General features: G+C 49.6%; 1 protein-coding gene across 1 annotated transcript in view; it reads right to left on the bottom strand.

Moving 5' to 3' along the window:
* Positions 1 to 24,179, bottom strand: part of LAMA5 (laminin subunit alpha 5) — a 97,612-nt gene extending 73,433 nt beyond the window's left edge. The window contains exons 1-2 of the mRNA XM_074888487.1: positions 23,823 to 24,179; positions 17,573 to 17,725 (exon numbers count right to left, since the gene is read on the bottom strand). Coding sequence (XP_074744588.1) covers positions 17,573 to 17,725; positions 23,823 to 24,110 — 441 coding nt within the window. The 5' untranslated portion in view covers positions 24,111 to 24,179. The remainder of the gene's footprint in view (positions 1 to 17,572; positions 17,726 to 23,822) is intronic.
* Positions 24,180 to 24,817: the final 638 nt, after the last annotated feature.

Genomic DNA, 24,817 nt, shown 5'->3' with positions numbered 1-24,817 from the left:
CGAAGCACACTGCAGACACGTGCGGTCACTCTGGTCTTGAGTCCCAGTAGCTCTTGCAGCTCAGACATCTGCAGCTGCTTTGCTCTGCTCACCGTAGAACCTGGCTTTTCTCTGATCCGCCCCAGGGCTACCTTGGAGGTACTTTGCTGCAGAAAGTGGGTCTTGTTGCTGACAGACAAGCCCAGCTCAAAAGCAACAGCTTCACTTAGCTGAGAACTGATGCTTTCAATACACCTCCCGCTACCCTGGTCAGAAAGGTATCAGCACACAAAGAAGAGGCCAACTGCAAACAACATTACTCCTGTAAGCACTTCTGCTCAGACAGCATCAAGACAGAAGCAGCACTAATCCACCTGCTTGCAGTTTTAACACCGAATTTCTGGCAGATGAGACATGCACAGTCCCCAGCAGCCAGGGACTGGAGGAAGAGGTGCAGCCTGAAGCTTCTCAAGCCCAGCAGTGTGTTTCAGGTCACACTTCTGACCTAGTTTCAAATCCGGGAGGTTTCTATTCATGGGGAGCTGCGCCGTGGCACTCGGCCGTGCTGCCGGCAAGGCACCTGTCACCCCCTCTCCCTTTCAGCAACCCGACCCAGGGCAGCGACGCCATAAATGTGCTCACATCCTGTCCCGGCCCTGGGGACACTGAGGCACGCGGAGCAGGAACACTGAACCGCACCAGGCCTCACTGCTGACGTGAGATGCAGACGTTGGGATGTGGGGAAAATAAACCCCAAAGCCTTTCCAACACTGGCACCAAAGGCAGGGTCCCAGTCTGCGCAGCAGCCGGCTCATATTTCCTCCTTCCTGGTGGTGTAGGTACTTGATAGCTGATCGGTCCTACCACTGCAGAAATCCAAGCCCTTATCCTCACTCCCTGCCCAAAAAATAGCATCACCGCAGGGATTTACTACCCTCAACGTAAAAAAAAAAAAAAAAAGACAGCAATTTAAGTACTAGTTATGGATACAGCGTAAACATGGGATTACAAACTCAGCATGCCCTGAATACCCGGCGCGTGTCCTCCCTGGAGAGGCGTGAGACCACCAGCACTGCAGGCACAGGCAGCTCATCTCCATCAGGCTCCAGGATCTGCGGTGCTGTTGGGGCAGGGACAGGGAAAGGGGCAGCACACAACCGCACTTGGGGAGGTGCACGCTACCCTGGAGCGAGAACAAAGGGCACGAGGCTGTTATTTTGGAAGCAGCAGTAGCATTGCTATAGCATGTCATCCTACTATGAGATTAACAAGAAGCTTTTAACGACCTGGTGTGAATATTCCAAAACACCTTTAGAGCAGCTGCTGAGAGCAGCCATTTAGCTACTCTCCTTTGCTGAACACTCACAGTTCTTCTAGAGGCAGGGACCTTGCCAGTGCAATTTAGCATTGAATACAGCACAGTGTATAACAGTGATCTAAACACCATGGGGTCAACAATAAGTGGCTGTTGGGAAGAAGCAGTGTCCCTCAGCAGGATGCACGCTAACCTGAGCGGGTTTGGCTCACGAGCTGTTAGATAGCTGTACTTCACAGTCCAAGGGAGGACACTGTACTGTACGGCTCTGCTCCCAAGGGGAGATTTATAAATATTTTCTGGGATAAACATTTGTAAATAGTGTCTTTCAACTTGTCTGAGACCAGATTCTTGGTCTCCTGCTTTCAAAGAGAGTCATCGTCTTCAAAGGAGGGGAGGCAAAGCCATTCGTGCAAACAGGGTAGCTACAAGCAATCCACACTGTTTGGCACTCTCCTCCAAAGCTGTTGTGGTGGCTGTTTATACTAGATGGTGTGTCTACCAGGCACAGCCAAAGCCTCCCCTGCGATGCCTCCCAGCACTGTTCCCAGGCGGAGGGTACATCACCCTCACGGCCTCCAGAAATCAGATCTGCCTGAGGAAACGCGATCACCTCCATACCTCTGCTGCTGAGGGACAGGGGTCACATTCTGCTAAGATCACAGCAAAGCAGACTGGCATCTGACTCTGAGCCTCATGGTTCATGAAATCAATATAGAGGCCACGGTAGTAATTTTGCCTCCTCTGCTCTTTGAAGAGTTCCCTCCCTTCCCCCTCTGCTGGCCATGAAACCAGACTCTGGGTGGTCCCTTCCAAGACTGTAAATTGGCTTGTTGAAAGCCTTAGCAAAAGAAAGGTCAGATGCCTTATAAACTGAGCAAAATTGATAGCGCTCTGCAACTATTTGCACATTATTCAAAGGATATGCTTGTAAAAGGATAGCTGCTTGCACCACCGCAGGCACCATACCTCATCCAGGTGCACCCATGTTGCAGGTTTCTCCCAAAACAGCACGAAGATGCAACTCTTCACATCATCCCCCAAACCTTCAGCTCTGGCTACAGAATGGCGCAAAGGTGGTGCAAGCTTTGGAGTTGCTGCCCTTCACTATGGATTGTAAACCCGATACAGAAAACAAACCTGCTGGGAAGCAGAGCTCTGAGCCATCGCTCTGCAACTCAAAGGGTCAACAAGCAAGTAAGATGTCCTTGCAAGGAGCAGCCATGAAACCCAGGGTCTTTTCTGCAGGTTCAACCACAGGAGGACAAGAGCAGATACACACATATGGACACACACCTGCACACACACAGGGTTGATCCAGACCCTGGGGGCTACCAAGAGGTGACCACATGCTGTGAAGCCACCCCTGAATGCCTACTGTAGGAAAGGGAGAGAAAACATGGGAGGAACTGCAATACTTCTCATCAGAAACACTCATTTCATGAGCTGGGCAGGACACCAGCCACACTGTCCTTGTTGACAGTGTTACATGTGACCGAAAGGCACAGCAGAGTGTGTGGGGCTGCCCAGCCCCGGACTGCATGAAGAGCAGAGCCCTGTCCCAGCACCCCGGAGCACACCAGGCTGTGAAAGTGCACGTGTACTGGTCCTGCAGTCTGCCTGGAATCACTGCAAGCACTTCCCAGTATCCTTATTCTGATGGTTGGAAAGAAGGAACAAGGCAGAGACAAGGGGCCAGAGAGCAGAGACAAGACCATACAGATACTTGACAGCAACCTTCAATCCAGTTTTCAGCCCCTTTCCATGAGCTGACATCCACATGACAAACTGCAAGTTTGTGCTGCACATCCTACTGCCTCAGACCCTTAAAAAAAAAAATCACCTTGCAGAAACCCCAACTGCCCAGCAATTTGGAAGAAAGTAACTGTCCTACAGGTGCCCCTATTGCTCTCAGTTTTGCGTGTCGCTGTAAGCCAGACAGCATCACTGCAGGGCAAACAGGCATTTACAGCTTGCTCAGCCCCTCCTGCTTCCCTGCTCCCACTGCCCAACCCTGGGAAGGAACAGAGATAAGGGGAGTGCTACAGAAAACACAAGGGCTTAAGAAAGCTGTGATTTAGTGAAGATAAAAGGTCTGGGTGTGTAAGCACACACCACTAAAAGAAAGACCACTGCTGAAAGAAGGGAGGGCATGTGCAATGGCATGTATCCAGGGTGGGGGCATAGCACAGGTATGTCATTTACTTGGAAGGTTAAAAACAAGTTTTTAAGCAATAACTGCATTGTCATTCTCACGGTACTACAGTCCACAGCACCTGGCCTTCCATAGAAGTGTTTTTCTGCAGATGGCTCGTGGATGTCAGAGGGAACCAGCGTGTGCAGAGACGGGGCCCCCAACTCAAATGAGTGCCCTGCTCCTCTGCCCCATGGCCTGGGGTAACCACTCAAGCTTTTCAGGCAAAAAGCAGCAAAGAGGGAAGCAAAGCCATGTGGGTCTTGCCTGCAGCACCCATCCATCCTCCCTGCTGGAAGCAGACCTGCTTCTCTGCTGGGCAGGCTACAGCACCTGCCTCCACCCTGGTTTGGGTGAGCAACATGTGCTGGAAAAGGCTGGAATTCCAGCTGCGTTTGTCAGTGCAGGAGGCCCAGATCTGCCCTTTGCTCACATTAAAGGTAACACACAACTGAGTCACAATTTCTTTGTGCAGTCTGATCACCTCCAGGGAACAGTCTCCAGTCCTCCTGCTGGAGAATTTAAGCTGCACTCTGGATCACGAACGCAGTGGTAGAGATTGGGTGCTGGACACAGGGAAGGAGAACACTGGTGTAAAACAGAGGGTGTAGTACAGCATCCTGCTCTGACTTGGGCTGCTGGTGTTGTGAATCCAGACTTGCCAAAAGCTCCCAGCACTCTAACAGGTGCACAGATCTACTACCAAAATTGAGATAACCTGGCTCATTGGGTGAAGAAGGTTAACGACAAAGTGGTGGGTGAAGAAAATAAGGAATTAACAGGATAGAAAAATCACATCTCCAAACAACATGGGACTTGCTGTATCAAGAGGCTATCCCACCTCTGTACCAAGCTCAGAGAGCTAGAGGGAGCCTGGCTAGAAACGAAACTGCAACCACTGAGGCTCTGCAGAGTCCAAACCTGCTCCAGTCTCCTACCCAGTAAGTCTGAACCAAGCGTTTCAGCTGTCAGCCCCAGGGAAAACGTAAGCCAGGAATAATATTTTGGTGTAGCCCTTACTCTGAGCACACAATTCCCCAGGCTCCTTAAGACATACTAATTTTTCACACTGTTAAGGGGAAAGTAAACAGCTTAGACATTTCTGTTCCTACATTAGGCTCTCAAGCACATTTGCTGCATATCTTATCAGCACAGCTTTAGCACGCTTTCGAAGTGGTTTCAAGACTTTGGCCTTCCGAAACCTGGAGAGGGGGATGGAAAAACCCTTTATTCATACTTACCAAAGCATAGCACATTTTCAAGAGGACATTCCTACCATCTAGAGCAAACAAATGTTCCCAACTGTACATTCTATGACTTAAGTTATAGCAATATCAATCCAGGTTCACTGCACAAGACAATTTAAATATCCTTAAAGAGTTCCTGGGTCAGTTTGCGATTGAAATGGAAAAGCCAGACAGAAGAATACTTGTCTCTGCAGCTTGCAGGATAGTTTTACAAGCACAGCTATAACAGCTAGGACCACAAGCTTGTTGGGATGGGCTCTCCAAAGCATGCTAGGAGCTGTACAAATATGGGACCTGCTCCATGACCCTGCAGTACTAACAATAAAAAAAAATACTGTAAAAGAGCTATAGTAAAACCCTTTTCAGTACTGACAAAGCCTTGCTGATCTGTTTATTCAGGAAGCCCTTGGCTAAATCATGGGCTGAAAAAAGAAGCACTCGAGTTCCCTTCCATAGGATACAAATACGATTTTGTGCTTTAGACACTAGATGAGACTTGAAAGAGCTCCTGCTCTTTCTGTGGCCAACAGTGAATTAGATGTCTGGGAAGTTCCAGAGTTTTCATGGGGGCCTGGGGCAGCGATGTAATAATCCCACCACAACACAGCATGCACACAGATAGATGCCACCTGAGCTACTGTGACACACAGAAGCCCAATCTTCTGTCCTGCAGGGCCAGCAGGCAGAGCAAGGTGTTAGAGCATCAGCCCAGGCATCAGCCCGCTGCACTGAGGAAGAGCCGTCTCACCCTCTCTATACAGCCCATAACCCCATCACCCCAGAGCCCTGATTTGACCAGACCAAGGAGTTAAACCTCAGACACTGCAATTCACGATGTTTCTTGCCACCATCATTATAGCTCTGAATTTGTTACAAAAGGGTCTTCTGCAATCACAGCAGGGCTTGGGTGTCACCAAGAAGAGCTTCCAGCTACAACATGCTGAGGGATGCAGGGGCAACCATCGTCTTAACCACACAACTGAATTTGAATTCTCCTAGAAAACCCAGGCCTGTTGCAAGCTCAGCTTATATCCACCTTAAAAAAACCTAGACTGATTTTAACCTTGACAAGGTACAACTTTTATGGCTGTGTCACAGCAATTTCCCACTGAAGAGAGGGTTTCAGATCCAGCCTGTCTGTAGCCCAAACCAGGTCTTCCCTTTCCTTGCGTTTATGGGATTAAAAAAAAAAGTCCCAATGTCATGCATTTCACTTCCAGAGCTGCAGGAAATCAACTCCAAGTCGCATGCCAACTTAAGCTCCGAGGGTTTCCTTGGGACGTCCTTTCAGTAACAAGGAGAACAAAGCAACCTTGGCAGCTGGCCATGCTACAAGCAAATATTTCCCCCATTCCCCTGAATGGAGTGGATATCCTGTCACAAACCTGCGCGCATGGGCAGGGTGAGGAAGGGAAGGAAACGGAAGAGGATGAATTAGCTAAAAATTGGCACAAAGTGAGAGGTCTCAGCCTGCCACCAAATCCATGAAGACTTTTCATTTTAAATGGCCAAATGCCAAAAATGAATGACTCACACAAGCGTCACAGGAGTCCCAAGCCCTCTGGCATCCAAGAGCAGTATACCTAAATCCTTCCTCTGTTGGATTTGGAAGAAGATATGGATGCTCCAGCTCCAACACCTTATTTCTGTCTGCTTCTGACCCCAGTTCTAGGAGATGGCAAATGCCATTTCCTTTCTGCTCTCCATTCCCTGTCTTTCTTACTCACCTTGTCCATTCCCAGGGCCAAGAAGTTTTGGAAGGTCCCTTTCTGGACCACTGTCAGGCATCAGCTCCAGGTCCCACACATACAGAGCAGACCCAGCTCCAACAGGAAAAGTCTCCCTTGCACCATGTAGTAGCTCCCTGTGCCAAACCCAACTGAGCCAAGTTTCCAGACATTTCAGAAGCATCGCTTTTCTCTAATTCTTCTGCACGGTTCCTGCAAGCCTTGACAACACTGGGTTTAAAGCTATAGTTGTTAGCAGATTTCAACAAAGCCAAACCTGACACGTGCAAGCAAGTTTATTCTTCTAAAAATCTGTGTTATAGCCATGCACTATGTTAGCATTTGTCAGCAAGTTTCCCCACCATGACACTGTCATTCAGAGCCGGGTTAGCCGACCCAACAGCAGCACATACCAGAGCCGCAGCAGGATTAACATTCCCAATGCCACTGCTAACACCAGCAGAGATCTGCAGCTACAGCGTTTGCAGGGCAGTTCTTGCTGCTATTTGGACATTCAAGGCTCACAAGAACATGGGTTTTGCACTCACAATCCCCCGAGAGCCCCCTTGTATTTACAGTCCCGTTTAAAGAGACTTGAAGCAAGGCTACTCCAAGTCAGAAAGCAATGACTGATAAAGAAAGAAAAAAACAAAACCCGTCCTGGAGTCCAGCCAAAAATCTTTGTGCCCACTAAGTTTGGGTGGATGCAGACTTTGCAAAAGCCTGGAAAAGGATTAAGGAACAGCTTTAGCAAAGAGCCAGGACAACAACAGTGAAGTCATGATGAAGCCAGTTATACAGATTTCTGTTTGCAGTCGTGAGTCTGTGTCTACAGCTGGCAACTATGTGCAAATACCAGAAAGCCATTCTTTTCCCCTTTCCATCAGGGCTTGGCATCACATGCATTTAATTAGATCCAAGAGATGCCTACAGCAGCATGCCAACTGGTTTTTGGTCACAGGGCATGCTCCAATCCACAGTGACGGGAACTCGTAGGAACCCATAAATAGAGCTCAGCTGAGTGTGTGTGTGTGAGGAAGAGTTCTGTATCAAAGCAGGCAAAGAAAGAAACAGGAAAGAGCAACTAAATGCATGTGTGAAAAATAGTGGCAACCCTCAGGATTTGTCTGTTTGCTTGTCACTGCATGGGTTTAATCACCACTGAAAAGACTCAGGATGCCAAGCAGAAGACACAAAATTATTCTGAGGCAGAACACACCAACTAGAGCAGAGTTATACACGCAGGCTTTGCCAGCAAGTCTGCTCCATCAAAGATGTGGTTTTCAGCACACAGAGGTACAATGGTAAAAGTCATCAAGGATATGCAAATCTTCTAGGATAAAGGCAACTTACTCCATCTTCCAGAGAACCATGTACACTATGCAATACAGGCAAACGCAGCCCTGCAACAGCAGCTCAGCTAATTTAACCCTGCTGCAGAGAGTTACAGCTTCTTAAGGTCAATGTGGCTGGTAAGAAGAGGTATGATGCTTCCTGCCACATCCAGGAGACTCATGTCTCCCATGAATGTTTTGTTGTTTGACAAAGGGAAGGACAAGACAGTCCAACTACCATCCTAACACTGTCCTCCAGGAGCTCTGACTGACAAGCCCCAGCAAGTCTTGTTGCAGCAGCAATGGCTGGCCCCTGTTACCTCCTCGTGCTCTCTGCCAAAGGCTGCTGTCCCCTCTGAGCAGACCTGTCAGGAAGGAGCATGTCCCCATCCCAGCTGCTTCAGAGCCACCAGACACCCTATCAGTGGTGGCACCGTGCTGGCAGGCAGTTCACTACACACCCTTGTTGATGTCAAGCAGGTGATACCCAGTCCACCTAGAGAACACAATGAACCATCACAGAAGAGGACTGAGAAGGGAAGTGGATGCTGAGTACCTAAACTACACCAACAGCCCCACCTCTGTTCTCCCTGTCTCTGGGTGGCTGCCTTTCCAAAGCAGCGTTCATTGGGCCAGGCTGGGGCGCTTGAAGGAAACAGGCACTGTTGCTACCTGTGCTGCACAAACGGGAGCTGGCACCATCCAGACCCACCTTCCATTAGCAGTGACATCATGTTAACAAAGATCTTTTTTACAGTCACGCTTGACAAGTCCTTCTACAGAGCACAAAATAACATCACTCCTCCCATCCTTGCCAGTTTCTGGTGACCAAAGTAGCCCCAGACCACTGCACCTTCCTCACCTTGCACAGAGTCATCCACGTGCCACTCTCAAGGCCTCGTCCTCCTCCCTGGATCTCCCAGTATGACAAATCCCTGTTCCAATCTCTCCTCTCTAACCATCTCCTCAACACGCCTTAAGCAGCAAAAACTCAGTTATCAGGTCTGTGTGAATAAGCCACATTTCCTAATTAGCTGCCATTGATCTTAAGTCTACTCATAAGCCATTTAGACTCTTCCATGCTGTGTCACTGGGCATGTGCCTCTATTTTGTGTCTTCCTTACTGGTCTCCCTTTTATTTTCTATCAAATGGGAAGCAATGGACTATTTATTGCATTGCTTGGCATCACACATAGCAGGGGAGGTCTGGAATTTGAAGAGCACTGAATCCAGAAAACAGGAAACGGCTGAGGATCAAGGCTGGGCACAGCCCGGAGGCCCACATTTATGACTATAATAAAAGGATAAGGCAGAGATGAAAGCAGGGCTGAGCCAGGCTTGGTAAAGCATCAAAAGAAAGGTGCAGGGGGCTAGAACAGGCTTGAAAGAGCAGAGAAGCTGACTAGGCAGATGATCAGAAGTGTATTTACTATCCTCCCTGCCAGCCCAGTGGATCTGAGCCAGGACATAGCTGTGCCGGAGCCACAGAGAGCAAGGACCGCTCCTGGAAACCTGCCCCAGGAAGCAGGAACAGCCCACTTGAGGGGCTTATCATCATCATCAGGACAAACGTCAAGAACTGAACCAACTGTGTAATGCCACAGGATGAGTGTGTCTCCTAGCCCACGTCTGGGTCACACAAAGAACAGGCTCACAGCCTTTGGCCTCCACAGCGTGCACTCGGGTGCGTGTTCAGGACATGAGTTCACGGACAGCCAAGCACCCCCCGCAGTGGGGAGGGATGCTGTCGCTTGCTGGAGGAAGACGATGGACAGAAGGGCTGCACAAGGCCAAGCCAAGAGCTGTCCTGGGGGATTGACTCAAGAAATCATTCTCTTCTGCAAACGATTTTGTACTCATTGGTCTGGTGCTGTGCAGGCTCCAGCACACAGGCTGTGCATCCAAAATGATGGAGACAGATACAGTATTCCCATTTTGGAGATGGGACAAGCCAAAGTGCAGAAAATGCTAGCCCACTTACTTGGATACCAGCACACTCCATGTCAGAGCTGTGAACCTCTCCGGCTCCACTGGGGACACTGACCTTCACAAAATGCTTCCTGTAACATCTGTCTGAAGTAGGAAAACATGATTCTCCAGTAAACAGAGGCCTGACCTAGACGGTACTGGTCTGTTTTAACTTGCCTGGTACAACCACAAACAGGCCGAGGAAGCTGACCCCTGGAGCACGCATATCTGCACACATTCACACCCGATTCAAGGCACGCTCTTGTTTACCAGCCCAGCCAAGCAGACACTTTCCAGGAGAACAGCAAGAAATTACAAGGCTTGCCTTCCAGCTATTCATTACAAACTAAAGCCTCCCATACGCCAGCTTGCAGCTCACCTGACCTCTCCCCAGCTCATGCTCGCCCCGAGGCTTTCTCCTAATCTTTGAAGAATCCCAAGGAGTTGAGCAGGAACAGGCAGCCTGGAGGGAAGGGGGAGCTCCATGGCAGGAAACCTCACCATCAGCCTCCTTGTTTCTCATCACGCCAAAATTAAAAATAGGCAACAATATCTAGGGAGAAATTACAGTGGAAATCTTGCACACACGTTTTAGAAACAGAGTAATTATCCTTTCATCAGTCATTACCTGGAGCTGTTCTGGGGGGAGGCTGAGGCTTATTTTAACACCTGAATTCTCCGGAGCTGGTTCAGGTCTAGGCAGAGCAAGCACAGCCTCTGGGAAGATTAAGCCATTGAAGCACAAGGGTCATTTGTACAAGATGCAAAGGATGGGCAGAAACACCCTCCTTGGAGACCACAAAACGTGCCACAATGCCGAGTGATCTGCCCAGAGCCTCCTGCCCCGCTGCAAGCCTTCTCCTCTCTCGTGCTCACAGCCTGGCAGACGTGAGGTACAGCAGCTCTCTTGGAAATCAAATGTTACAAGTGAAATACCATCTACTCACTGCAGCCCTGGAAAACTGATTTTAAGCAGTACTGGTTCATGACTTAACTAAACATAACATACAATTAAAACTTGTATGTCATCCATGATTTACCTAAACTGATACTCTGCACATCTTTTCCCTTACAGCAACCAACATCAGCAGTAACAAAGAGGAAAGAAGCCTCAGCTGCTCTGGATCCTGGAGAAGTGAACTTGGCATCCAACTTGGCAAGGCTGTTTGAAAAGAGGATGGGTCTGCTCTTGCTGCTGGAGGAGACAGATCCCCACTCGAGTAACAATCAGGCACTCCCTTCCCACTCACCTGAGCGGTTCCTGCACAGCCACTGGAGCCAGGAATCCGGTGGGAGCTGGCAGAAAGTACAAAAAGGTTGAGAAGGGGCAAAGGCAAAAATCTCCCCTTATCAGCACAAAAAAAAAAAAAAAAAGCGCTGCTGGTCTGGGTCAGGGGAACTGCAGCTTTGAAGGAAACAGAACAGCCTTCACAAGCTAAGTTATTTCAAACAATAAAAGGAAAATATATTGGGAGAGAAGAGACGATCCATACATCCGGGCTCAGTGCCAGCTCCCAGTGCTGTGCTCTCTCTCACAGTCACACCTTTTCTGTTTTTCCCAGAGAAGCATTACAAATATGCACCCTGCTTCCACTTGACAGTCATGTTAAAATACAGCAGCACTGAACAGGCTCTGTAGCTAAAGGGGAGCCACAGGCCGTTTCAGACCAGGGAACTAGGATTCTGAAGCCTATAAATGGACAAAGAGAGATCTCGAACTACTTTTGGAGGATTTTATGGCACTTGCAGAGGACACTACACAGGAGAAGAGACTGTAGGCTCAGCTGTTAAAAGCAAAAAGGATTTCTGCTCAGCCTGCTTAACGTGCTTTATTTTTAATACTGCTTTTGCTCCAAGAGCTGGAGAACAATTTGTAGAAAGAATGTCTTTGTTAAGAGATTTTTATGCCCCAGCCCTTTACTTAAGGTGCAAAAGCTCACAATAAATGACACAAAGTCCTCCTACCCCTTTCCCACAGTGGTGCCCCAGCACAGTGAAAACCAAGAGTCCTTACAGTAAGGGAAATTAAGAGAAGTAAAAACTATGTACAAAAAAAAAAATCTTAAATCTTCACCCATTCTTGCAATGCTTCATGAAAAGCAGATGCCAGGCAGATAAGGCAGCCTGTGGTTGCAAGAGAAGGGGAAGCTGTGTATTTCCCAGCGATGTGTGCTGGGGAAAATGATGCAAAAGACATCCCCACCAAGGGGAGGAAAGGAAGAGACTCGTTTCAAGTTTCTCCCCTATGTAAAGCAAGAATGAACAAGGATGCCTCAAAGGGAAATGTGGGCAGCAGCTACATCACCCAGAGGTTGAAAGAGCCCTCACAGCAACTGAAACAAAGGTGCTAAACAAACAAGGTGAAAGAAGAGAGAAATTTATCTAGTTTTTAGCTGAAAATTCTTCTTGAATGACCATCACCCCCATCCCACCCCAAGCCTAGGGAAAGCAGCCACTAGGACAACAGCTCCATTCAAGAACAAGCATGAGCTTTCTCTTGAGATTTCATGAGTTTACTCATCAAGAAGGATTTTTCAATTAATTAAGCCAGGGAATAAACAGATTTATCTGTGTGCTGAAGGCTTTTGCCAGGGACAGGGAGGTAAGACTCAGCCCATCAGCTTGCAAGGCTTTTCTTCCAGCTGCTTTTCAAAGAGGGCTCCTGAAGATCTCCACCAGCAGCTGCCATTAATATTTCAATTAAATGAAAATAAATGGGAGGCTAGAAACTGAGGTGAAAGAAGATTTCAGAGCAGACAAGGTACTATGCTCTGGTTCAGTGCTGTTTCTTTAGCATTAGGCCAAGTGGCATTTTCACCTCCAGAACCCAGCCCAGATCTACCAAGGATGAGTAGGAATGTAATATTCATTAACAACAAATAAGTTTGCACAAAGAGCATTGACTTGTTCATGCAAGTCAGGCATTCAGCCACATTCACAGGACCTGCAACCATCCTGCACGTCTAACCGTTGTGCAAAGCCCATCCCAAGGGGCCACGTTTGCAGTGCAAGAGGGAAAGGAAGTAGGTTTATGCCCTGGAAATCCACCACAGGAAGAACACCCACCTCCTTTTGAGAGAAGTTTCACACTGAAAGAATAGCAGCCTGTTGGCCAAGGGCTGAAGCATCCAGTGTGTATTGTGCCAATGAACACCTTTACTTTGGAGCTAGAAGAGCTTGGCAAGCATAAGTAAATCTGTTCAACAGAGGCCAGAAAAAATGGTAACTTTGGCAGATCCCACTTTAATTAATAGAAAATTCAAGAGGTACTTCTCAAGGCACCTGGTAAGCTATCGATCTACTCCCTTGCCTAGACACATCCTACAGTGACTACAAAACATACCTTCAAGACTGGGCCAGGAGCTCAGCTCACAATCCTTTTAATTTCCTTTCTATCTTCATGAGTTACCAATGAATGCAACTTTTTTTTTTTTCCTTCTTTTTAACCCTAAAGGGATCTGCATTTTAAGCAGTAACAGCCTGGAGCTCTCCAAAGGAGGAGGTTTCTCTTCTCTCCTCATTGGCAGAGGTGAACGGACATAGAGGTTTCTGCTGGTGACTGGTGCGTAGGGGAGGCTGCGTGCCCTCTGCGGCACTGCCAAATTAAATACCTTTGGGGTGTAAATTAAAACTACTTGCAAAGCTTCAGTTTGAAATTCTGCTGTTCTCTAGTGTCACTGGGACCAGCAGATTCTGGGGATGGAGGTGGGGGGAGAAGGGGGATGCTATCCAGCCACCTTCTCACTGCAGTAATTAACCTCAAGCAAGCACTGGCACGAAGCTCCTGCTCTTGCATGACTGCAAGCATTCCTCTCCACAAAGTTTATCATAAAGCACCAACTATCCATAAACATCGCTGGGAAGGGCTGGCCTGGGTTCACCTTCATGCAAGGAAGATGTCAGGCCCTGGCAGGAAGCCAGTCATTCATGTTTCTTTAAACCTCCTGATTTTTGTCAGCTCTGACTCAAACGACCTTCTTGGGAGGGGAAAAAAAAAAAAAAAACACACCAACAAACTTCCATCACACCCTTTCCTCCCCTCCACCCACTGTGGCACTTAATCACAGCAGGATCCCAGGGGACAGTGTCCGTGGTGGCAGTGAGTCATGATCTCCTGTCCCTCTGCTCCCTACACAGCCCCGCTGTGGCAGAGGCACTTTCCCATTTCCAGCTGGTCTGGAGGCTCCGGGCAGGAGAGGAAGGAGCCCAGAGCTGAGCCGCAATGGGACACGGCTCTAAAGCCTCCGTCACAATGCGGGCCTTTGCCCTGCAAGCCAGGCAGGGTGGCCAGTCTTGGGGACAAGTCCAGATTGTCCAGCAATACCACAACACACAATGCTGATCTCCCAGCAAAGAGCACCCTTCAATTCTTCCACCCTACAAAACCTTCATCACGGTGCCATGATGTATTTTGCAGCAAACTGATGCAGTGGCCCAGCCATTCATCCTAAACATACTAAAGCTTTAAGTACAAGGTTATGGTTAAAAGCAAGAACATAAAAACATTCCCTCTTCACACTCCCCTCCCAGCAGCTCCTAAAAGTCCACTTAACTTCCCTCCTTGAAGTCATATGCCATTTCTGACTCCCAGACCTCTGTCTGACATGGGAACCCTCAGCAACATTTCATCCCCTCCCAGCTTTTACCCTCACCAATTCTGAAAAGAAAATCTATCCTTCCCAAAGGAGGCAGGAACAGACCCAGCACCAGCAGGAGCAATTCAGATCCGACCCCCCAGCAGATAATCAGACACGATCTCTTCCCATGCTGTGGTGGGAGCTCTGATCTGCCTTGCCAATGAAGCCGTTAAGATTAGGCCACTGCTGGCACTAAGATGATGTGATGCAAGTGTTTAATATACTCACACCAGCTGGGTGGCCAGTCTGAGCCGTTCTTTAACTTATTTGCTGGCTGTGAACGATATTCCTTCCCTCTCTCCTTCCCATAGGATTTTAACATCCCTGTGAGGAGAAAAAGCTCCCAGCCAGCAAAAGCAAAGACCAACAGGCTGCTTAATTAACTGCCCCTCTCCCAGTTGCCACAGCCTTGCCAGATGCTGGAGAAACCTGATTCCTGGTGGTAATTAAGCAGTTAGGTTTGAGAGGGACAAAGCCAGCAGGGAAGCACAGCAGTGAAGGGAGGGGGCTGACACCACAACCTCCTGTGCCAGCCCCTGCGGTGCCCTGCCAAAGCACCACGCCATCAGCACCGGCGCGCCAGGCACTCATGATCCCCCAAAGGGACAACAGCTTTTAGTGGCCACCAGTCCTTTAAATTAAATCTTAATTGGTCCAAGAGCTCCCTAGAGGGTTACACAGAGCAAGGAGAGGCCCTGTTTGCCAGCCAAAAAAGGCCCTGCTCTCAGACATGCCTTTGAGGGTGTTACCTGTGCTGTTTCACAGGTATCTGAGGAATTTGCAAAGCCTGGCTGCCAGGTATGACCGCCTGATCCAGCACCGCCCCTGCAGACCCCACTGGGTCTCAAGAATTCATCTTTTTATCTGCCATCCCTTCAACCAGCCTCAACTTCAAAAGGAGGAAATTAGCGATTCTGTAACATTTCATCTTGTTCCTATTGCCCGACCTACCAAAACAAAGGAGGGAAAAGCAAAGAACTGACTCTCACCCGGAGCATAAACAGATTACTATAGCAATTACTTACAATAAGGGCATGCATAAAGAGGAAACCACTAAAAATGGGCTGAAGCTTAAGGTTTGTGCTCCTGTTGAGACCAGCTGGGCAACAGCTTGCTTTGCTAAGGTGGCAGAGAAGCAGAGGATCCGTGAGCCCAGAGAAACCCCTGACCAGGTGAAGCAACTACAACCAGCACCACGTGTGCAAGTTCTGCTACCAACCCTGCAGAAACGATGGTGCAATCCCACTGCCCAGGGTACCGAAAGCAAATACGGAGGTTTGGGAGAGGAGGGCAGGAGGGAGAAGGTAAACTTACATCAGCTGAGTTTTAGCAGTACTGCAGCCTCACCACGTTATTCCAGGCTCTGGCTCGCAGTACTGCAGCTCTGAAGGCTGCGAATCCCCAGGTGATCCAAACTGCAGCAGCTTGCAAGCACACAGCACAGCTGGGGTAGCTCTGGCCTGAAGCCAGAAAGCTGCCACAGAGAATGCCAAAGAGGAGGAGAAGCTCTCAAGGAAAGTTGGTCTTTGAAAATCCCTTTCAAAGGTCAGAAAGCTGCCTTGCAGGCTGGCCCTTGGTTGGAGGAGGGAGTGCAAGCCATCCACCCACCCAGCACACCCCTGCCAGCTGGGAAGTTTCACGGAGACACAGCAGATGCCACCTACGTTGGCTAACGGGATCAGCACACTGTGTGCGGCCCCGGGAGGCTTTGCCCACACAGCTATTATGCGATGCATGATGTGCCCCAGGCGTTAGAGGAGATATTTTGCTGGTGCTGTGTATAGCACAGCTTTAGATAGCTGGCGCTCATGGGAGAGAACAAATTTGTGGACAGTATTTGAAAGGCTCCAAGTGAGTGCTGCAGCAGGGTAGGGAGCAGATCAGAGACAAGCCTGGTGACTAAAGTGTGTGTTTGAGGCATCTAACAGAAGGGTATCATCACCAGTACATTCCCATCCCAGGTATCTGTAGCTGTAAATTTGGAGCCAGACACCTTACAAACAGCAGTGACAAATGAGCCTTTACTCCACCAGAGAGGGTGAAAAAGTCACCTGCAAGGTCAGAGAAAAGCTTCAGTGACCAACAAGGCTTGAAATCACTGCAATCCATGCAAACTCCCAAATAAAGGGGCAGTGCACCCAGTCCCCAAAAGGCTGCCCGAGCAATCACAGCAGACAGGTTTTCTATGCAAGAGGTGAGCTGCCCACAGCCCACAACTGCCCCATCCCACAGACCTTCCTGCTAAGGAGGACCCAAACTTGGCCTCTGGTGCTTGCAGGGCTGGTAGCGGAGCTTGGGGAAGTGCAGCAGAGGAGGTGAAAGCCTATCCCTACCTGTTCACAGGGGCACTTCAGTAGTTAACTGCTAAACTGTCATAGACTACAAAGCAAACGCCCCAAATCCTGAATTACAAGGGCTAACAGACTGTAGACGAAGGGGCGTCTCACGAACCCCCTGCCCTGGGCCTAGCACTGAGGAGTTCCCCCATCCAACAGCCGGAGCAGAGCCACATCCCGCAGCCCTTCAGGTCTCTGGCTTGTAGTACCTTCCTGCCTCTGCGGCTTCAGCCAGGACATCTTTTCTGCTGCTTTCCTCTAAGCTGAGGAAAGTCTGAGAGAATAACCCATTTCCAGAGTGATAGTTTTGCAGATGAATAGGAGCAGCAAAGGAGGCGGTGGGGGCTGGCAGCCATGCTATTACAATGTTAATTCCCTTTGACTTGCCAGTATTAGAGACCAATCATCCATTGTCATTCTTTGTCTTTTATAGGAAGATCTTCAGCACGGACTTGCTTTTTTTAAAAGAGTTTTAAATGTAACAGCTCAAGTTATACAGCCCAACCTCAAATTCCTCAGGGCTGTATTTTTCTGTGCTGGGGTGAAGCCTTGCTAACCAACCCCCTTTGGGAGCCAGGTACCCCCTTAGTGCAGTAGGTTTCCATGAGCAACTCAACTTTTAGGGAGAGCCTAAATAGGAACAGCAAATAGCACAGACTGCAGCTAATACTACAAACAGACAGACAAGAGGTTTTCTCTTTCATATTTTAAGCAGAGCCTCCTGCCCTGTCATTAAATGAGTGGGGTTTGTCCCACCCATCCAGCAAGGACCACCAAAGGATTTTAGTAGGAGAGGAGCATGTCCTACAACATAACCAAGGAGGACTCAGGTTACCTGTCCAAGGTCCAAAGTGACGTTGACCTGGTTGAACTCCAGCCCCCGGGAAAGAGGGGGGCTCTGCCACCAGCGCTCTGTCCCATCAATGGCATTTGTTATGGGGTGAGCCTTGTTGCTGTTTGCAGAGGAGCAGATGTCACAGTACTGGCCCTGTTGGAAAGCACAAAAATAACATTTAACTGTAGCCAGAAAAATGTGGCACAAAGCAGACAGGTATCACAGCAATTCAGAAAATATAGGGTGTAAACCTGCTAATGCAAATTAATATATTTTTGTTTGCACCAATTCAGAGCATGGACAGAAAAAAGAACAAGAAAAAGCTCAAAAACCCCACAACCACCACCAAGTGTAAAATTCGGGCTGCTCTAAGAAGCATCTCTTCTGTATTTCAGATACGCACTGAGCATTAGGAAAGGGACCCAGGCACAAAGAACAGGTTGCCAGATGCAGAAGAGTATGTAGAGGATGAAGCCACACGGCAATGGAGAGCAGTATCTCAGGCTCCAGGGCCACCAGTTCCTCTGCTGAGGCTGCCACTCACCCCCCTGTTGACACCCAGAGATCCTGACCCAGACCATTCAGTCATTCCTATGGACCCAGACTGGCAGTTCTGCCCAACTCCCTGCAATCTGTTTCTTGTCAACCTATTCATTTCACAAGTATAGTCCTTTCAGCTACATTTTCAAGCTTAATAGTCTAGCAGCCAAGTTCCTCTTGCTGGCGATGCTGCAATGCAAGGCCAGAAACGGACAGCCCCTGCTGTCACCCGGCCAGGGACCTAGCTGCAAGCACTTTTCTGCCTTGCTTTTGTGGTGCAAGTGGCTTTGTCAGCTCCATGGACACGCTGCCAGAGAAAACAGCTCTGCAACTCTAACAGCACCTCCTAAGCAGGATCAGACAAAGACCTGAGCTGTTAGGGGCAATTCTTTCTTTCCCATTTAATGCACAAATGAATTTGACCCACTCTTAAGGAAATCTGCAAATAGACCTGAAAATTTGAAAGTTATTTGTTTTGTGAAGCCACTGTTCTGTCACTTGAATTGCTGCTACAAACAGCCTAGAAGGGAATTCTGTTACAGGCACTTTTCCTTTTAAAGGCGCAGTTATCCCCAGGCAAGAAAGCTGCAGCCAGCTTTAATATTGTATCAGGTACATGATCTCAAGACAGGCAATCTCCTTCCTGCTTACTGCATCTGCAGCCCTACAAGGGCTGAGACAAGACAGAGCCACTGCAGAGCGTGTGATTTTCCAGATGCCCCAAACTCTGGAGGAATTTCAGCGCAAAGGAAACAGATTTCACAGCATTCTTCCCCACAGCCATGTGCTATGTTATTTGCAGGCAATTATGCAACACAAATTGTTCTGAATAAGAACACCTTTTAATTAACTCCTCTAGAGATATGAAAATAGCAGATGGGCAAGCACAAGGCCAAAGAAAAGGGCGGCTGAAGCCATCCAGGTAACCCCGACGCTCACGCAGGGAGCTCCCACCGTACAGAGAGGTCAGGACAAGGCTCGTTTCAACATGCATTGAGCGAGGGGGGAGAGCAGACCAGATAAAACTGACCCAACTCTTCAGCTCAAACCTTTAATGGGAACCGGTGCAACAGGTTGTGTGGAAATTTCTGCCATGCAATACACAACACCAAGGTGGGGGGAGAAGCAAGGCAAGGTTACAAAATAAGGATAAATAACAGAAAAATAAAGTCTTTTCATACTTTAAATTCTTGCCACAGATGTGAAAGCCATTTTGAACCCTAAGTTCACACTGATGGGTGAAAGTCATTTCAAGTTTAGTAAGAGAGGACTAAAAGTTAGGATCAGCTGCTCCCCATTTGTAATGCTGCTGTTATCCCTCCCCACTGCTGTGCAGCCTGCATTAGTTGCCACTGGGCTGGTAACACATCAACAGCTGAACTAAGTTTGCCATTAAAAGTGGCTTAGCCCCTCTGATGCACCTGCTCATTAGTTGTTTCATTAGAGCCAGACCTAAACCCAAAGAGAATAATTTCCAGCTATTTGTATTTTAGAGCAACTCAGGCTCCTGCACAGTGCGTCAGGTCTCTACAGGGAAGAGAGAAGTTCTGACATCAGCAGAGGATTTTAATTACAAAGCAATTGTGAGCTGCAGGCTTAGCAGAGACAGCAGGTTGCCAGAGCAGGAGAGGCGTGGACATCACTAAGGTACACCAAAGAAAGAACTTCAGCAATGTGAGAAGTTGCAAGGCAGCTTAGAGAACATGAAACTGCCACTATCAGAGCAAACTGCAAAGGGAGAGAGATAAGGAGGAGGTTTGAATGGAGGGCAGCTTCCAGAGACCTGCGAGGCCTGATCCTGTTCCCAGCTCAAGTCAGTGGGAACTTTGCCCTGAGCATAAAGGCTAGCCTGGCACCCCGCTGGCACTGCTGGCCTGGGGGAAAGCAGATGGCTTTGTCCCAGTTTATCTGGCCCTGCCATGACCCAACCTTACCTAATTTATCGGAAAACCACAGGGAGCATGGGGCAGCCTGGGCTTCTGGGGATGAGGTAAAAAGGGCAGGAAATGGAGGGCAAAAAGTAGTATTTCAGACAAAGAAAGTGCATGGTTACAAACTGTTACTGGGGCTGTCCTTGCAGATCAAGTAACTGCTCACAGAGAATTAAGCAGGTGCTATCTCACCAGGCAACAGCAACTTGTTCTAAAAAATATGTTTTCAGCTGCAGCTGAGCCACTGAAGTCCAGTGCTATTGTGTATGTAAACACAGAAAGACACATACAGAGAGGTACAGCACCAACTGTCACCCTGGGCTGAGCCAGCTCCCCTGTGCCGCACAGCATCACACAAGAGATGAGGCACTGGATAAAGTACCAGGCCAAATGGTCACTGACTACTGCAGGGTATCAGAAGAGAAAGCCACTTAATTAGGAGAGATTCAGGTGTGAAGCAGCTCTAGACTTCATCTGTCACCAACACCTGGAAGAGTGAGAGGACAAGACCTCCGGTTAGCCCCAACACTGCTCAGGCAAGTGTAGATCAATGCTGCAAATCAACGTGCAAACAAGTGTTTTGCAGCAGTGGGGCTTGGGTGAAGACAGGCTTCCGCTGAAAGCACAAGCAGCACTGATTTGAAATCAGTGAGGTTTGTTGCATGTTTGTAAATTCTAAGGTCTATAATTGCTTCAATTAATGCTAGTAACTTCCCTTATTGTTATACTGCTAATCTCCTGAAACAATCATCTACAACCCTGTCTCTCTGAGCAGCATACAATCCCTGTCAGCTTTGGCAGGTCTCTGAACAGCCCCCAGGCAGCTGGGTGGGATGGGGAACATGAGCACATTGGCTATGCCTTTGCAGAGCTGTCTCTTGGAAGACAGATAGCTACAAGCATCTTCAGTAAAGCTTGAACAGAAAAATAAACCTATAATCCCTCTCTTTTGCCTCATCTTCAAACACTATCGTTAAGGTAGGATTGCCCATGCTGGTTAGCGAGTGGGACAAGGGAAGCAAACCTCCATGACAAGTCCCTTTCAGCACACCTCAGCATCACTGCGCATCACATTATTGCGGACTGAAAAGCCCCCCACAGTTAGAAATGCTGTCTTCTGCCAAAAAGCCCTGAATAAAGCAAAGGAAACTCCTTGAAAAGGTTTACAGCCTTCCCACAAGCTGTGCCAAAACCACTGCAAGTGTCTTTAGGGCAGCATTACTGCAGAAAGCTTAACGATTATCGACATTTTAAGACTGTCACGTTTTAAAGTCAATGAACTCCCTTTCCTGAAAGTCTTCTACAATGTCAAATGAAAACCAGCAGAGAACGGACTGAACTCATTGACTAGATGATTGTATTAATGTTTAGCTTGGTCTTTCATCAAGCAAATGTCCCTTTACCATCACAGCACATGGAAATCTCTTGGAGTCCCAAGAGGTGTTTTTCCAGAATTCCTGACCAAAACCCCCTTTACATGACAGCTGCACTGTGCACAAGCAGCACTGAGCAGGTGAACAGAGAAGGGAAGGGAACTGTGGCTGGTGGGACACGCCAGCAGCGAGGATGTGCATGTGGAGTTCATTATTGTTGTTTCAGTCTGCTCAAATTGAACACTTCCCTCCCACCTCCCTCATTGCTTTAGTCACCGGGTGGTGCTGAAACCCCTAAAGGGGATGAATTGGGAACTCTGACCTCTGCTCTGATGCCTCCTGTTTCTTCCCCTCCCTTTTAGGTGCTGCCTGTGGTCACGGAAAGGAGCCACTACAAAAGGATTTTTCTAAAGCTTTCAGACTGACCGAAGACCACTGGCCTGGGAAGTGGTGCTCAGATCAAAGCGACCCTGTGCCAGAGCTGCAGAGGGGACAGGAGGGGGTCACTGCAGAAAGCCGCAGAGAAGGAACCCTGTTCAGCAGCGGGGGAAGCCGAGAGAATGTGCACACCCTGCGGTGCCAGGAAAGGGCTGCACTTGAAGGATGAGTTACAACTGCCCCCAGAGCTGGTCCAGCCTGAAGGGTTTATTTTTGTCACCAGCATCCTTAGTGCAGCGTGTAATGCTAAGCTAGCGGTGTGGCTGGAGCACAGGTGGACAGATGTGGAGTGATAAAAGCATTTGCCAGCTTTTCCAAGCAGCCTTATCCTCCCAGTTTTGCTTGCCAGATCATTCACATTTGTTTGCAAGTGCACACAGTAGCAGTTACTTCTTTACTACCTTTGCCTCACTGTAGGTACAATTACCACACTGAGGTCCCTATAAGTCTCCTACTTAAAGCAAAGTTTCTTCAAGTTATGTTATTTTACCGTACAGCAAACTGAAATAGATCGCTTTAAAAGGTGGCAACACTCATAGGAGGATGTATCAGCTTTTTGCCATCCAGTAACATCTTCAACAATTTCTACTACATACAGAGAAAAATTCCATGTCATAACCACACAATAGCCAGAAAATTCCCAGTACTGCACTAACTTGGGAGAATGTGGCCAGAATGAGAAAAATGCTTCAGAGATCATCTCATAACAAAGCCACCCCGACCAAAAGCCAAGCAAGGCTCAAACCGAAACACTGACAGTTTTTTCTTGCTCTTCCTTTCTTACATACAGCACAGACAACCCCACTGCTCCACTGCAACAGGTGAACTGGCACTGTCAACCTCGTAAGCAACAAGCAGAAAACAGTGGCAAGCAGCAGCTGGTGGCTCTGGGACAAGCTTCAGGCTGCAAAGCATTTCAAATCAGAGCTGCTCTTCCCAGCTTGGGCTGCCCTGAGGTGGTGGGGGGGGGGGGGGGGGGGGGCGGGGGGCGGGGAGCAGCGGGTCTGGAGTTCCTGCAACTACAACTCATGTTTTACAAGCCTGTTTACAACCGTTCTTTCCTCGCTTCAAGAGCGCCATAGCTGTTAAACCGCACAGCAGTTTTTAGCATCTACATTCCTGGCTGCAAGCTCCCTCTGGTCCAGTTAAAATGGGACCCCTGAGATAAGTCACCTGACACTGGCTTGTAAAATTCACCCTCTTAACTTTCTCCTTTGCTCATCCTAGTGCGCCACTGAACACAGAGGGAATGGCACAGTTAAGATCCATAAAGGCAAATGTTATCACATTTATCCTACGTTGATTCTCTGACTGGCAGAGGAATTCAGGAGCTGGTTTGCCCAGGGTTTTGTCAACATAAAGAACGAATAACTTTAAAAATAACGCCAAAGCAACTCAGCAAGCCGCGTTGCACATGTGCAACTTCTGGCAAGGCTGGGAGAGAAAGAGCACGTGTGTCTCATCACCCCACTGCTCCAGGGGGCTTCGGGGGCAGCTCCTGGCTCTAGTGTACAGGCCTGGGCAGGGGAGGATGCCCTGAGGCCCACCCCTTCGCTCCCTGCCAGAGAACCCCCCACTAACCCACCAGCCAGCCGGTGGACCAGCTCAGCACAAGGTCCGGCTGTAGGGGCCGGGCGAGTCGGGGGGACGTGTGGGAAAACACCAGCGGCAGTGGGAGCCGTAGGGCCCTGAACCCCGCTCGCTCGTCCATCTCCGAGCTGCCCCACTCTTTGCTGCCCCTCCCAGCCCTCCCTGCCCCCGGTGAGACCGAGCTCTGCCCCTGCTCGCACCGGCGGCTGAAAAACAGGGCTGGGACGAGGGACCGACGGCCGGGGGAGCACAAAGGGGGGATCGGACCCTTTTGCGCACACCCTCCCCTCCTTCCCCCCCGGCCGGGAGGCGGCTTTACCACCCTAGCGAGGCTCTGCAAGCTGCCCGGGTGTGCCCCCCCCCCCGCCCCGGCCGTACCTGGATGGTCTGGTTGGGGTCCCCCCCCGCCACCGGCCCCCCGACCAGTTTGCAGTAGAGATCCTCCACGGCGCGGCGGCTGCCGGCGCCCGCCGCCTCCTCGCCGCAGGTGGCGGTGGCGGAGATGCGGGTGCCCTCGGCCAGGTTGAAGTAGGGCGGGTGGAGGCTGTGCCCGTTCACATCGCTGGGGAAGGAGGCGGGCGGGCGGGCGGCGGCAGCGGGCAGCGCCAGCACCACCAAAACCACCAGCACCGGCCGCGCACCGCCCCGCTCCGCCGCCCTCGCCATCTTCACCGAGCAGTGCCCGAGCGGCGAGGGGGGGCGGCGGGCAGCGGCACCGGCCTCCCCCAGTCCCGTCCCGTCCCGGCACTGCGCGCCGCGCCGCCGCGGCCGCGCTACTTCAGCCCCGGCGGCGGGGAGGGGCCGCCCGCCCCTGCGCGGCCCCGCCGCCCTTAACCCTTTCGCTCAGCGCGGGGTCCTCTGAACACCCCCCCCCCCCTCCACACACACACACAGTCCCACGGGCAGCCGCGGCCTTGCGGGAGGAGAGGCCAAATGGGGTGAAGTGATTCCCCCCCCAATAAAGGGGGGATAGGATCCTCAGGGAAACAATGCGCCTATTGTATCTGCGCGGCTGCGCTGCCTTGGTCGCGCTCGCTGGTATTTTAGTACGTTAAACTCCATTAACCGATAGATCGGTTTGTCTCCAGGAAAAAACTCGATTACTAATTAACAAAACAGTAAAAGGCTCCACAAAATCCAGTTTACTCTCCCCGGGGTGTGCTGTTGGGTCTCATTACATTTGGACAGTGGAAATTTGTTTCCGCTTTTCCCAGAAAGGCTGGCTCTCGGGGAAAGGCTTCGCTTTCTCACCTAAGGGGGAAAGCAGCAGCTCAGCCATCACCCAACCTTCTCCCCATCCCTCTGCTGCCCACCCGCAGTCCCTCCATGGTGGGACTGGCAAGGACACACACACAGAGTCAGGTCTTTATACA

The sequence above is a fragment of the Strix uralensis genome, chromosome 18 (genome assembly GCF_047716275.1).
Source record: "Strix uralensis isolate ZFMK-TIS-50842 chromosome 18, bStrUra1, whole genome shotgun sequence".
Taxonomy (NCBI): domain Eukaryota; kingdom Metazoa; phylum Chordata; class Aves; order Strigiformes; family Strigidae; genus Strix; species Strix uralensis.
Note: the sequence above shows the minus strand (reverse complement) of the source record. Positions and strands in the feature narration are given on the sequence as shown.